Source organism: Gorilla gorilla, chromosome 8 (assembly GCF_029281585.2).
Source record: "Gorilla gorilla gorilla isolate KB3781 chromosome 8, NHGRI_mGorGor1-v2.1_pri, whole genome shotgun sequence".
NCBI lineage: Eukaryota > Metazoa > Chordata > Mammalia > Primates > Hominidae > Gorilla > Gorilla gorilla.
The window spans coordinates 55,574,969-55,588,886 of NC_073232.2; the positions used below are offsets into that span (position 1 = coordinate 55,574,969).

A 13,918-nucleotide genomic window follows, 5' to 3' on the forward strand; every position below is an offset into this window, starting at 1 on the left:
GACATATCTGACTAGTACACTGCAAAACTGTCAAGGTCATCAAAAACAAGGAAAGTCAAATGCAAATCAAGACCACAATGAGATACCCTCTCATACCAGTCAGAATGGCAATTATTAAAAAGTCAAAAAACAACAGATGCTGGCAAGGCTGTGGAAAAATAGGAATGCTTTTACACTGTTGGTGGGCATGTAAATTAGTTCAACCGTCATATAAGACAGTGTGGCAATTCCTCAAAGACCTAGACCCAGAAATATCAGTTGACCCAGCAGTCCCATTACTGAGTATATACCCAAAGGAATGTAAGTTATTCTGTTACAAAGATACATGCATGTGTATGTTCATTGCAGCACTATCCACAATAGCAAAGATGTGAAATCAACCCAAATGCCCATCAATGATAGACTGGATAAAGAAAATGTGGTACATATACACCATGGAATACTGTGCAGTCATAAAAAAGGAATGATATCATGTCCTTTGCAGGGACATGGATGGAGCTGGAAGCTGTTATCCTCAGCAAACTAACGGAGGAACAGAAAACCAAACACCACATGTTCTCACTTACAAGTGGGAGCTGAACAATAAGACCACGTGGACACAGGGAGGGGAAGGACACACACTGGGGCCTGGGGGTGGGGAGGAAGAACATCAGGATAAATAGCTCATGCATGCGGGGCTTAATACCTAGGTGATGGGTTCATAGGTGCAGTAAACCATGGCACACATTTGTTTACCTATGTAACAAACCTGCATGTCCTGCACATTTAACCTGGAACTTAAATTAATTTTTTTTAAAAAACAAGGAAAGTATGAGAAATTATCACAGCCCAGAGGAACCTAAGGAGACACAACTAAATGTAATACAGTATCCTCGATGGGATCCTGAAACATTAAAAGGACATTAAGCAGAAACTAAAGAAAAATGAATAAAATATAAACTTTAATAATAATGTATCAATGTTGATTCATTAATTGTGATATTTTCCATGCTAATAAAAGATTTTAATAATAGGCCAGGCGCGGTGGCTCATGCCTGTATTCCCAGCACTTTGGGAGGCTGAGGCAGGTGGATCACCTGAGGTTGGGAGTTCGAGGCCAGCCTGGCCAACGTGGTGAAAACCCGACTCTACTAAAAATACAAAAATTAGCTGGGTGTGGCCATGCACGTCTGTAATCCCAGCTACTCGGGAGGCTGAGGCAAGAGAATCGCTTGAACCTGGGAGGCAGAGGTTGCAGCAAGCCGAGATTGTGCCACTGCACTCCAGCCTGGGAAACAGAGCGAGACTTGGTCTCAAATAATAATAATACTATCAATAAAGATATTAATAATAGGGGGAACTTGGTGTGGGGTATATGGGAACTGTCTATACTATCTTCACAATTATTCTATAAATCTCAAACTCTTCTAAAAATAAAAGTTTATTTTTAAAACTGCTCCATTGCAGTATTACATGCTGGAAAAGACATCAAATAATGGTTTATTTCAACACAATAATTGGGGATGGGGTAGAAATCATATTTACCAAGTATTATCTCTAAGAAACTATGAATTTTTACCTTTTTTTAGTTTTAACAACCTGGCTTTTTTTCAGTTGTCTCATTTAAACGTGTATCTTCCCTTGTACCATTAGTGTCTCATATGCTGAGAATTAAAAAAAAAAAAAACAAAAAAAAAAACTCACTTTTAAACTAAGGTCATTAAGATTTTCTTACCAGTGATGCTAACAGTGTCTTTTGGATGGATATAATCTCAGATTTTCTTACCAGTGATGCTGACAGTGTCTTTTGGGTGGGTATAATCTAAGTTATCAAAGAGAAAGTAAAAGAGGCAGTAGGCATTTGCTGCATAATATACTGTTCTTTAAATTTTGGGGGAGGCTAAAATGATCTGCCAATGCATCACCTTTTAAGTATTTTTTCATACACATTGTTGTAAAGATTATTGTTGTAAAGATTATTTTAATATTTTGTTTTATCCTATGAATTAAAATTACATATAAGAGGAGAACACAAAATAGACGGAAAGCTTGGCACAAGTAATAGAGACATATTTCTTGCAGCTCATTTGGCTTCTCTTCAGCCGAGACCTTTCGTGGAATGGGGCGGCAGATTCATCAGACCATGAAAAAGTATAGCAGTGGAGTAGGAGGGGCAGAATCTTCTCTTTTCCTTTGAAAAGCTTTATTAGAGACCTAAATCTTTTAAGCTGTGGTACTTTGCCACTAGAATTCTTTCATTTTGTACTCCTGTGCTTTGTCTATGGTGACAACCTTTGTGACACTAAGGGACAACAATTTTGATGTTATTTTATATGTGGGAGATTCAAGATATTCAACACATACATTCCACAAGAAACTGATTAATTCAGAGAGAAATGAAAAGACCCATTAAAATGTACAGTCTGCTCACACTAAAATGACTGCTTTTTTGTTACTAGACTGTCACAGAGAAGCATAAAATGAATGTTCCAGAAACGATGAATGAAGTTCTTGATATGTCTGATGATGAAGGTATGAAAATGTTCTTTGAGTTCACAATAATTATAAGTGACTGTGTATTTTGTTTGTTTCCTGAAGAAAGTCCATTGCAAAAATGTTTATCAGGAATATTGAAATGTTTTGTTGTAATATCAAGAGTATGTATTTTTCATCCACTTATATTGTTCACTTAAATCATGCAGTTCGTAAAGCCAATGCCCCTGAAATGCTCAGTGATGGCGAATATATCTCAGATGTTGAAGAAGGTATTTGTAAATTTTTATTGTGATGAAACTTAACTACTACCAACTTTATCTTTCATTTCTTATCTTTGAAATATAATATTTCCTTGAGTTACTAACTTTTCATGTTATCTTGAGATTATTAATTTGCGTATTATTTAAATAACGTATATCTGGTACTATTAGCTCTCCTTTTTAAGTCTCTTTGAATCCTCTTTCCTTGAACCTGTTTCCTAACTTTAAAATATAAAAGTGTCACTAATTATCTGGATTACTTGCCTTCTATTTGTTTCTATCGAACAGAATACTGATGCTTTTATTGTTTGCATCTGAAATCTAGAAAGGGAAAACTGGTTAATGTTTATGATTACAATATTTTTTAAAACAAGAGAAGTTTCCTTATAGGAAATCCTTTTAAATGCCCTAAGATTTGCCCATTCTGCTAAACTTTGTAGAAAAAGCAGCTTTTGATCTTGAAATGATAATGAAAACAACCTGAAAAAAAAACTTTTGAAATAGAAATTTTCAGTAATGATTTAATGAAAGAGATCAAGATATTATTGTAGCTATACTTTATGTGTTTTCAGAAATTGGTTTCTGTTTTGCTTAAAAACCAATACTTTGACCAGGTCATGATATACAGATATATCAATGAATGGCATCTTTAAAAGGTCCATTGGAAAACAAGCATTTTTATAGTGAGTAAATATTGTACTGATGACACATTTTGGAGTGTCACTGTAATAACAAAATATTTACCATGGGAAAATTATATTTAACTGTTTTTCTTGCATCATTTGACTCTCCCAAATGTTGGGAGATCATCAAATACAGTCTACCCTATTATGACCTCCATTTGCCACCTGTCATGTAGTAGCTTTCTTTTGGTTAGTCTTAGTGTTGCTAGTCTTTTTTTGCCTTTAAGTAATCTTCCCTATTTTAATTCATATGATTTCTTTCTTTGAGTTGCATGAATTTCAATGGGAACCTAAATCGTGGAAAAGCTTGCCTAGTCTGAAGCCACTTTAATCTTTTCATTATCCAATCAATGACTTCCCACTATAATGCATTGTGGCCAGAGACTGCACACCCCAGTGAGCTAATGTCCTGCTGGTCATTTAGGGACCTCGGAGGATCTGGCTGAATGTTTGTAAATGTTGTTTTGATAAATGCTAAAGGCTTTTACTCAGTTTTCTTTCTTCTTCTCTGAAACATCCGCTATACATTTACCTCCCTTCTATCCCCAAATGGATAATATTTGTTATCATCTTTAGGACTTTTAGAGTAATATACCTACTGTCATATTATATTTCATTGCCTTCTCATACTTTTCAGAGTAACTTCTGTGCAGAAGATAAAAGAAAAAATGATATTCTTACATAGATGTTTACACACACAAAACATGATGTCAAAAGTATGTTTGTCAAATGAAATTATTAGGAATCATAGTATGACAATCATAGACCTAAAAATTTACTGTTCGTTAACAAAATATCTAAAATTATCCCCGTTGATGAGAGGCCAAGTTTGAATGGACTATCTAACAGCCTTATACATATGGATAGCCAAATAATTTCAAAAATGGAGATTTTGAATCTCGAAATTTGAATTTAATTGACCTCGTTACTTAACTAGAAATGTGTTTATCTCAGCTTGGGAATTTGAAATTGGCAATTTTAAATTCTCATTTTATGCATCTTTTCTTTAAAATCTTTGGCCCTTACTTTAATGTGTCCAGGGCTATTGGAATCAAATGGCTTTTAATTTTGTGGTATTGCCGAATTTAATGTTGAAAAGGATTCCTTAAAGGTCACTCAGTCTGAGCAAACATCTGCTGGAATCTCATCTGCTTAGGATCTCCTGTGCCCAAGCCCTTCAAATAATGAGAATTCTTTAATTCCTAAGCTGCCTAGTCCATTTGGACAATTCTGTCTTTAAAAATCCTTCATGTTATTGAACTTCCTGTAGCATCTACTCATTGATTCAAGCTTTGGTGTATTTGACCAAGTTGATGGGAAGACTACATTCTACGTAGTATTTTGAACAAAAGCTGCCTTTTCTGTGTGACAATCTTTCAGATATTTAAAAATGCTTTTTCTATTTCTTCTTAGTTTTTTTGTTTTTCAGGTATGTCATTGCTACCTCCTTCTATTGTTCCCCTCAGCAACCTGGTCGCCCTCTCCTGTGCATGTTTCAACATGTCTGTGCCATCTCAAGTTGAGGTGACCAGAACTGAACACAGTATTTGTAGTCTCATCAAAGCAGAGTATAGCAGGACTATTGCATTCTCCATGGAAGATGTTAAAAGTCTATTTTTGAAGATTAAGGTTATAATACACTTTTAATTCGAGTCATATTAGTATTACTGTCTGCTAAGGTCCCTAAATTTTGCTTACAAGAGCTCTATTAAGCCACATTTGCCCCATTATGTATTTATGTTGTCCTCTGCTGCATAAATTAGCATTTCTAACTACTGCAAATCCCAAAACAAATCATTTTGAAATTTGGATTCTAAAAGGACCCCTACAACTTTAATGATAATTTTAACTTCTGACTCATTTGCCTGATAGTCTTGCCAGAGCTTTGATTGTCATTTTAGTTAGATTTAGTGTTGGCCATTTGACTAAGCTCCTATGCAGCTGTGGCAAATGTTCATTTCCATGAAGCCATAGGCATGTTGTGAGTATAACTATCTACAAGAACTAGTGAGAGATCATCACATTGGTATCCCCAGACACTAAAGAATAACAGCAGCTTTTAAAAGCAAATAAAAATAATAAGCAATATAGGCTGCCAGTTTGTCTCAAGAAAGAAAATGAAAATGAGTTTGTAATAAGGGAAAATAAAATTTTAATCTGATTCTAAAAATAATCTGCTGTAAGTAGATATTTAAAATTTAAAATAAATAAGATAAAAATTAAAAAGCAAAAGTAAAATAAATATTAAGGAAGAAATGTCAAGAGTACTCTCTCTCTTCTTTTTCATTCTCTTTTCCTTTTTCTTCTTTGCTTTCTCCTTAGTGTCTTCTCTTTCTTTTGTACACTATGAGAAACTAGTGCAAGTGAAAGAATGTTTGGATTCATTTCTCAAAAAAATAAAAATTAAGGAATACAAGACTAGACAATGTTATCATTTAATGAGGTGGGAGAACAATGGGGCCAAGTTGCAAAGTTGAACACAGGTCGAAGCATCAGCAAAGCAGAGCCGTAGAAGAAGTCAAGCAACTTTGTCCAAGGCAGGTTTTTAAGCTCACATTAGGCAGGTGGGGGCTAAGCAGAGCTCCTCAGAGGGTCAGATGCATTTGTAGATACCTTACTGCTCTACTGTCTCCTGTTCCAGAAAATACCTATGCATATAACATTCATAAAACTTTAATATATGTACAAAACTAGTATCTTGATTTTAGTGCTAGTTTGATTCTTATGTTTTGCAATTCATATTTTGTAATTGAAAATATGAAAGAGAGTGTGTATAGAAGAAAGAAGAGAGAAGGAAGGAAGGAAGGAAGAAGAAAGAGAAAGGAGAGAAGGAAAGAGAGGGAAAATTGAGATTAAGGTTCAAGTGATTGAGTTTGGCATCTCCTCCCGAGGGATTTTACGTTGGCTTTGGTTCAACTCTGATCTTAAATTGCAACTGCCTATAAAATGTATTTTATAAATCGGGGCGGGGGGTATAAAATGTTATTTTAGCTTGTAGAATTCTAGTGGATTGGAGTGTAGTTACAGATCGAAAGAACTATAGATGGGAGATAATGAGAAGTGGAATTAAGCCATGCAAAGTAAAAATCTAAAAGGCAGCTCTATGAAATATGACTCTACTAAACAGGTTTAGGAGACAGCAGCTGGTGAGGCAAATTCCTGCTAGGAAGAATTTACTAATTCTAAGCTACTTTCAAATTCGATAGGGCTGAAAAATATCTCTCTGAATCAAATGCAGACACTAAATATTAAAAGAAAAATAGGAGGCTAAGTATACATGTAAAAATAATATCAAGTAGGTATAAGTTTGAGATATAATAAAGCAATAAAATTTTAGCAGATAATAGAGTGACATGAGGGATAAGAAGAGTCATGTTCAGCTTCGTGCCAAATTTGGTGGCCAGTGGAAGCCACAGTAAATTAAAATCCACCGATTTCAAAGAACTGAATGGGCAAGTTGGAGTCTTGTAAGTCTATTCCTGCCATTACACTGATGAGGTAGGAAAGCCCAAATACACATTGAATGGTCTTTCCAATGAGGTTTGTGGCAGAGCTGGACAAGAAGACTGGTCTGACACTCTGTAGTTTTAGATCATTTCATTCCCCTGCCCCCAAAGTCTAGTCAAGTAAAGCACTGGGAGTAGAGAAGGAACACATAGATCTGTAACTGGTTGTGATCAATTACTTGCAAACAACACTGCATAGATCGTCTCTTTCATTGCTATTCCAACTTGAAATGTTTCTTATATATAGAACCCAAGAATGCATATTTTTAGCTTCAAAAAAAGGAGGTGTGTTAAGGAAAAGGAACAAATCATGTTCTTGGAAACTATCACAAGGTAATAAGAATATTTTAATTTGTAATAATGGATACATAATAATTGTACATATTTATGGGGTATATGTGATATTTTGATACAATTATACAATGTGTAATGATCAAATCAGAGTAATTGGGATATCTATCACCTCAAGCATTGATCATTTCTGTGTGTTTGGAACATTCTGGTTCCACTCTTTTAATTCTTTTGAAATATATTGTTAACTATAAATTATTGTTAACTATAAATTATTGTTAACTGTAGTTGCCCTATTGTGCTACCAGATACTAGATCTTATTCATTCTAGCTAACTGTATTTTTGTGCCAATTAACCATCCCCTCTTTATCCCCGCTCTTTCCAGCCTCCTGAAACCATCATTCTACTTTCTATCTCCATGAGTTCAATTTTTTTTTCAGTTCCCACATATGAGTGAGAACATGCTAAATTTATCTTTCTGTGCCTAGCTTACCTCCCTTAAGATAATGTCTCCAATTCCATCCATGTTTTTGCAAAAAACACAGAATTTCATTCTTTTCTGTGGCTGAATAATATTTCATTATGTGTATGTACCATATTTTATTTATCCATTCATCAGCTGATGGGCACATAGGTTGATTCCATATCTTGGCTACTGTGAATAGTGCTGCAATAAACAAGGGTGTGCAGATGTCACTTTGAAATACTGATTTTCTTTTTTTTATTTGGATGTATGCCCAGCAGTGGGATTTCTGGATCATATGGTATTCTATTCTTAGTTTTTTGAGGAACCTCCATACTCTTCTCTATAGTAACTGTACTAATTTACATTTCTACCCATAGCATATGAGGGTTCCCCTTTCTCCATTTTCTGTTAGCACATAGAAATGATACTGATTTTTATATGTTGATTTTGTATCTTGAATTTTACTAAATTTGTTTATCAGTTCTGATAGGTTTTTGGAGGGATCCTTATGTTTTTCTAAATAGAAGATTTTATCATCTGCAAATAAGGATAATTTAACTACTTCTTTTCTAATTTGGATGTCCTTTATTTCTTTCTCATGTCTAATTGCTCTGGCTAGGGCTTCTAGTACTATGTTGAATGAAGGTGATGAAAGTGGGTGTCCTGGTCTTGCTCCAGATCTTAGAGAAAAGGCTTTCAGTTTTTCCCCATTGAGTATGATACTAGCTGTGGGCCTGTTGTTTACAGCTTTTATTGTATTGAGGTATGTTCATTCTATACTAGTTTTTTGACCATGAAAGTATATTGAATTTTATTGAATGCTTTTTCAGCATTAATTAAATGATCATATGGATTTGTCCTTTATTCTTTGGATATGATGTATCACATTGATTCATTTGCATATGTTGAACCATCCTTGCATCCCTGGGTGATGAATCCCACTTGATCATGTTGAATGATCTTTCTACTATGTTGTTATATATGGTTTGCTAGTATTCGAAGATTTTTTGCATTTGCGTTCATCAGAAATATTGGCCTCTAGTTTCCTTTTGTGTGTGTGTGTCTTTGTCTGGTTTTGGTATCATGGTAACACTGGCCTCATAGAATGAGTTTGGAAGTGTTCCCTCAAATTTTTGGAATAATATAAGTAGGATTAATAGTAGTTCTTTTTTAAAGTGCTTGGTAGATTTCAGCAGTAAAGCCATCAGGTCCTGGGATTTTCTTTAATGGGTGACTTTTTATTACTACTTATATCTTGTTATTCATTAGTAGTCTATTAAAGTTTTCTGTTTCTTCATGATCCAATCTTTGTAGGCTTTATGTGTCTAATAATTTATCCATTTCTGACAGGTTTCCCAATTTATTGGCATATAGTAGTTGCTCATAATAGTCTCTAATGAGCCTTTGAATTTTTGCACTATCAGTTGTAATGTCTCCGTTTTCATCCCCGATCTTATTTATTTGGGTCTTCTCTTTTTTTAGTTAGTCTGGTTAAAAGCTTATTGATTATCTTTTCAAAAACCAACTTTTTGTCTTGTTGATCTTTTGTAGTATATTTTTAGTCTCAATTTTTCCTACTCTGATGTTTATTATTTATTTTCTTCTATAAATTTTGAGTTTGGCTTACTTTTGCTTTTCTAATTCTATAAGCTGCCTCATTCAGTTATTTATTCAAAGTTTCCCTGCTTTTTTGATGTAGGCATTTATTGCTATTAACTCCTCTTTTAGTACTACTTTTGCTGTCTCCCGTAGGTTTTAGTGTGTTGTGTTCCCATTTTCTTTTGTTTCAAGAAATTTTTAAAATTTTCTTTTTAATTTATTCATTGACATAATGGTCGTTCAGGAGCATATTGTTTAATTTCCATGTGTTTGCATAGTTTCCAAAGTTTCTCTTGCTATTGATTTCTAGTTTTATTCCATTGTGGTCAGAAGAGAGACTTGACATGATTGCAATTTTTTTTTTAATTTTTTGAGACTTGTTTTGTAGTCTAACATGTGGTCTATCCTTGAGAATATTCCATGTGCTAAGGAAATAATGTGTATTTTACAGGTGTTGGATAGAATGTTCTGTGCATGTCTATTAGGGTCATTTGGTCTATGGTAGATTAAGTCCAGTGTTTCTTTGTTGATTTTTCTTTCTAGATGATCTGTCCAATGCTGAAAATGGGGTGTTAATGTCCCCACCTATTGTATTGGGGTCTATCTCTCTCTTTACCTCTAATAATATTTGCTTTATATATATGGGTGCTCCAGCATTTAGTGTGTATATATTTATAATTTATATATCCCCTTGCTGAATTAATTCCTTTATCATTATATAATGACCTTCTTTGTCTCTTTTTGCAGTTTTTATCTTGAAATCTATTTCATCTAAGTATAGCTATTCCTGTTCTTTTTTTGGCCTCTATTTGCATGGAATATCTTTTTCCATCCCTTTATTTTAGCCTGTGTGTGTCTTTATAGGTAAAGTGAGTTTCTTATAGACAGCATATCGTTCAGTCTTGTTTTTAAATCCATTTGGCCACTCTATGTCTTTTGATTAGAGAATTTAGTCCATTTAAATTCAGCATTATCATTGCTAGGTAAGAACTTACTATGCCATTTTGTTATTTGTTTTCTGATTGTTTTGTTTGTCCTCTCTTCCTTTCTTCCTTCTTGTCTTTCTTTGTATAAAAGTGATTTTTTTTTTTATTGGCTGGGCACGGTGGCTCATGCCTGTAATCCTAAAACTTTGGGAAGCTGAAGCAGGTGGATCACTTGAGGCCAGGAGTTCAAGACCAGCCTGGGCAACATGGTGAAACCCCATCTCTACTAAAAATACAAAAATTAGCTGGGCATGGTGGCATGCATCTGTAGTCCCAGCTACCCAGGAGGCTGAGGTGGGAGAATTGCTTGAACCTGGAAGGCGGAGATTGCAGTGAGCCAAGATAGCACCATTGCTCTCCAGCGTGGGTGACAGAATGAGATTCTGTCTCAAAAAAAAAAAAAGAAAAAAAAGTGCTTTCTCTTGTAGTATGTTTAATTTCTTGCTTTTAATATTTTGTATATCTATTATAGGTTTTTGTGCTTACCATAAGACTTGCAAATAACATCTTATAATCAATTATTTTAAACTGGTGACAATTTCATTCTGATTGCAAAGAAAAGAAAAACAGGCAAAAAGAAAATGAAATATTCCACACTTTAACTTCATCCTCCCCACTTTTTGACTTTTGTTGCCTCTATTTACATCTTTTTATACTATCTATCTCAAAAGTTGCTCTAGTTATTATTTTTGATAGGTTTCTCTTTTTGTCTTCCTACAAAGGTATGAATGGTTTGTACACCACAATTACAGTGTTAGGGTAGTCTGTATTTGTCTGTGTACTTACATTTACCAGTGAGTTGTATGCATTTAAATGATTTCTTGTTGCTCATTAATATCCTTTTCTTTCATACTGAAGAACTCCCTTTAGCATTTCTTATAAGATAGGTCTGGTTTTTCATGAAATCTCCCAGCTTTTGTTTGTCTGGGAAAGTATCTTTGCTTCTTTTCTCTCACTGCCTTTAGGATTCTTTCTTTATCCTTGATCTTTGAGAGTTTGATGACTATATACCTTAAGGTAGTCTTATTTGGGTTGAATCTGCTTGTTCTTTGATTTTCTTATACCTGGATATTCATATCTTACTCTAGGTTTGTAAAGTTCCCTGTTATTATTTCTTTGAGTAAAGCATCTACCCTGATCTCCATCCATCCTTCCCTGCCGCTGCCTCTCTCTCTCTCTCTGTCTCTCCATTCTCTTTAAGGCCAATAACTTAGGTTTGTCCCTTTGAGGTTATTTTCTAGATCTTGTAGGTATGCATCATTCCTTTTTATTTTTTTGTTTTTTCTGCTGTGACTGAATTTTCATAGAGCCTGTTTTCAAGCTCATTAATTCTTTCTTCTGCTTGATCCATTCTGCTATTGAGAAACTGATGCATTTTTAGTTTGTCAATTAAGTTTTTCAACTCCTGAATTTCTGCTTGACTTTTAAAAATTATTTTAATCTCTGTTAAATTTATCTGATAAAATTCTGCTCTTTGTTATCTTAAAGTGCATTGAGCTAGCTTGGGCAACATAGGGAGACTCTGTCTCTATAAAAAATAAAAATAAATTAGCTGGCCATGGTGGCATACACCTGTGACCCCAAGTACTTGCAGTGTTTAAGTGGTATAAACACCTGGGCCCAGAAGGTCAAGACTGCAGTGAGCTGTGATTGTACCACTACACTCCAGCCTGGGCAACAGAGTGAGAAACCTTTTTTTTAAAAAAAAAAAAAAGGCCGGGCACAGTGGCTCACGCCTGTAGTCCCAGCACTTTGGGACGCTGAGGCAGGCAGATCACCTGAGGTCAGGAGTTCGAGACCAGCCTGACCAACATGGGGAAATGCTGTCTCTACTAAAAATACAAAATTAGCCAGGCGTGGTGGCACGTACCTGTAATCCCAGCTACTCAGGAGGCTGAGGCAGGAGAATGGCTTGAACCTGGGAGGCGGAGGTTGCGGTGAGCCGAGATCATGCCACTGCACTCCAGCCTGGGCAACAAGAGTGAAACTCTATCTCGAAAAAAAAAAAAAGATTCATTGAGCTTCCACAAGACAGCTATTTTGAATTCCGTATCTGAGAGGCCATATATCTCCATCACTCCAGGACTGGTCACTGATGCCTTATTTAGTCCATTTGGTGAGGTAATGTTTTCTTGGATGTCCTTGATGCTTGTAGACATTTGTTGATACCTGGGCATTAAAGAGTTAGGTATTTATTCCAGTCTTCACAGTATAGGCTTGTTTTTAGCCATCCTTTTTGAGAGGACTTTCCAAGAATTCAAAAGGGATTGAGTGTTGTGACCTAAGCCTATGGTCACTGCAGCCATTTCAGCACTAGAGAGTGCCCTAAGCCCTGGAATGCTGCAACTCTTACAGACTCCTTGATACACAGCTTTGGTAGATTTTGGGAAAATAAGGGAGAATTCCCTGGGTTACCAGGTAAAAAGTCTCTCCCACTTCCCTCTCTTTCTGGCAAAGGAAGTCAGTCTCTGCACCAGGCTGCCTGGAGTTGGGGGAGGGATAAGGCGGTCACTCTAATGGCCATGACAGCTGGCTCTGCACAGGGTCACATGTAAAGCCTTGTAGCCCAGCACAGTACTGGGGCTCACCCCACGGCTGTAGTCACTACTGCCTGGCTGTCGCTGATGTTTATTCCAAGCCAAAGCCACTCTATTCAGCAGAACGGGGTTTGTCCCATCAGGACATTGGATTCCCTGCTGGTCCAGCGTGGGTCTAGAAACACTGTCCAGAAACAAAGGCATGGAATCAGGAGGTACAGGAGTTTCCCTGGTGCTTTATTTTAGTGTGGCTTAGCTGGTACCCAAGTTACATGACAAAGCCCTCTGTATTCTTCCCTCTCCTTTCTCCAAGTGGAAAGAGTCCCTGAGCTGCACTGCCTGGAATTGGGGGATGAGTGATACAGGCACACCCTTGGCCACCACAGCTGGTGTCACAACTGAAGTCTACCACCTCTGTATTAGTCAGCATTCTCTAGAGGGACAGAACTAATAGGATAGATGTGATATATAAAGGGGAGTCTATTAGGAGAATTGATTCACACAATCACAAGGTAAAGTCTCACAGGCCATCTGCAAGCTGAGGAGCCAGGAAGGCAGTCCTAATCCCAAAACCTCAAAAGTAGGAAAACCAATAGTGCAGCCTTCAGTCTGTGGCCAAAGGCCTGAGAGCCCCTGGCAAATCACTGGTGTAGGTCCAAGAGTCCAAAAGCTGAAGAACTTGGGGTCAGATGTTCGAGGCAGGAAGCATCCAGCATGGGAGAAAGATGGAGGCCAGAAGACTCAGCCAGTCTAGTCCTTCTGTGTTCTTCTACCTGCTTTTATTCTGGCCTTGCTGGCAGCTGATTAGATGTGCCCATCCAGATGGAGGGTGTGTCTGCCTTTCCCAGTCCATTGACTCAAATGTTAATCTCCTTTGGCAACACCCTCACAGACACACCCAGGAACAATACTTTGCATCCTTCAATCCAATCGAATTGACATTCAATATTAACTATCACAACCTCCAAGACCAGGGTAGCACCAGAGCTTGCCCAAGGGCTGCAGTCCTTGGGTCCTGATTGCTACCTAAATTTATTCTGAGCCTCAAGCCACTTTAGTCAGCCAATGGTGAAGCTGGCTGGGACTCAGTTTCCTCTTGCTGGGGTGGAGGATT

General features: G+C 36.5%; 1 protein-coding gene across 25 annotated transcripts in view; it reads left to right on the plus strand.

Annotated features, from left to right (window-relative positions):
• ANK3 (ankyrin 3) overlaps window positions 1-13,918 on the plus strand; it is a 704,894-nt gene that overhangs the window by 563,694 nt on the left and 127,282 nt on the right. For 13 of the 25 annotated variants that reach the window (XM_055354157.2, XM_055354146.2, XM_055354156.2 and 10 more), the window contains 2 exons: window positions 2,439-2,511; window positions 2,682-2,744. In XM_055354157.2, coding sequence (XP_055210132.2) covers window positions 2,439-2,511; window positions 2,682-2,744 — 136 coding nt within the window. The remainder of the gene's footprint in view (window positions 1-2,438; window positions 2,512-2,681; window positions 2,745-13,918) is intronic. The other 12 variants (XM_055354158.2, XM_055354147.2, XM_055354148.2 and 9 more) reach the window with 1 other exon arrangement.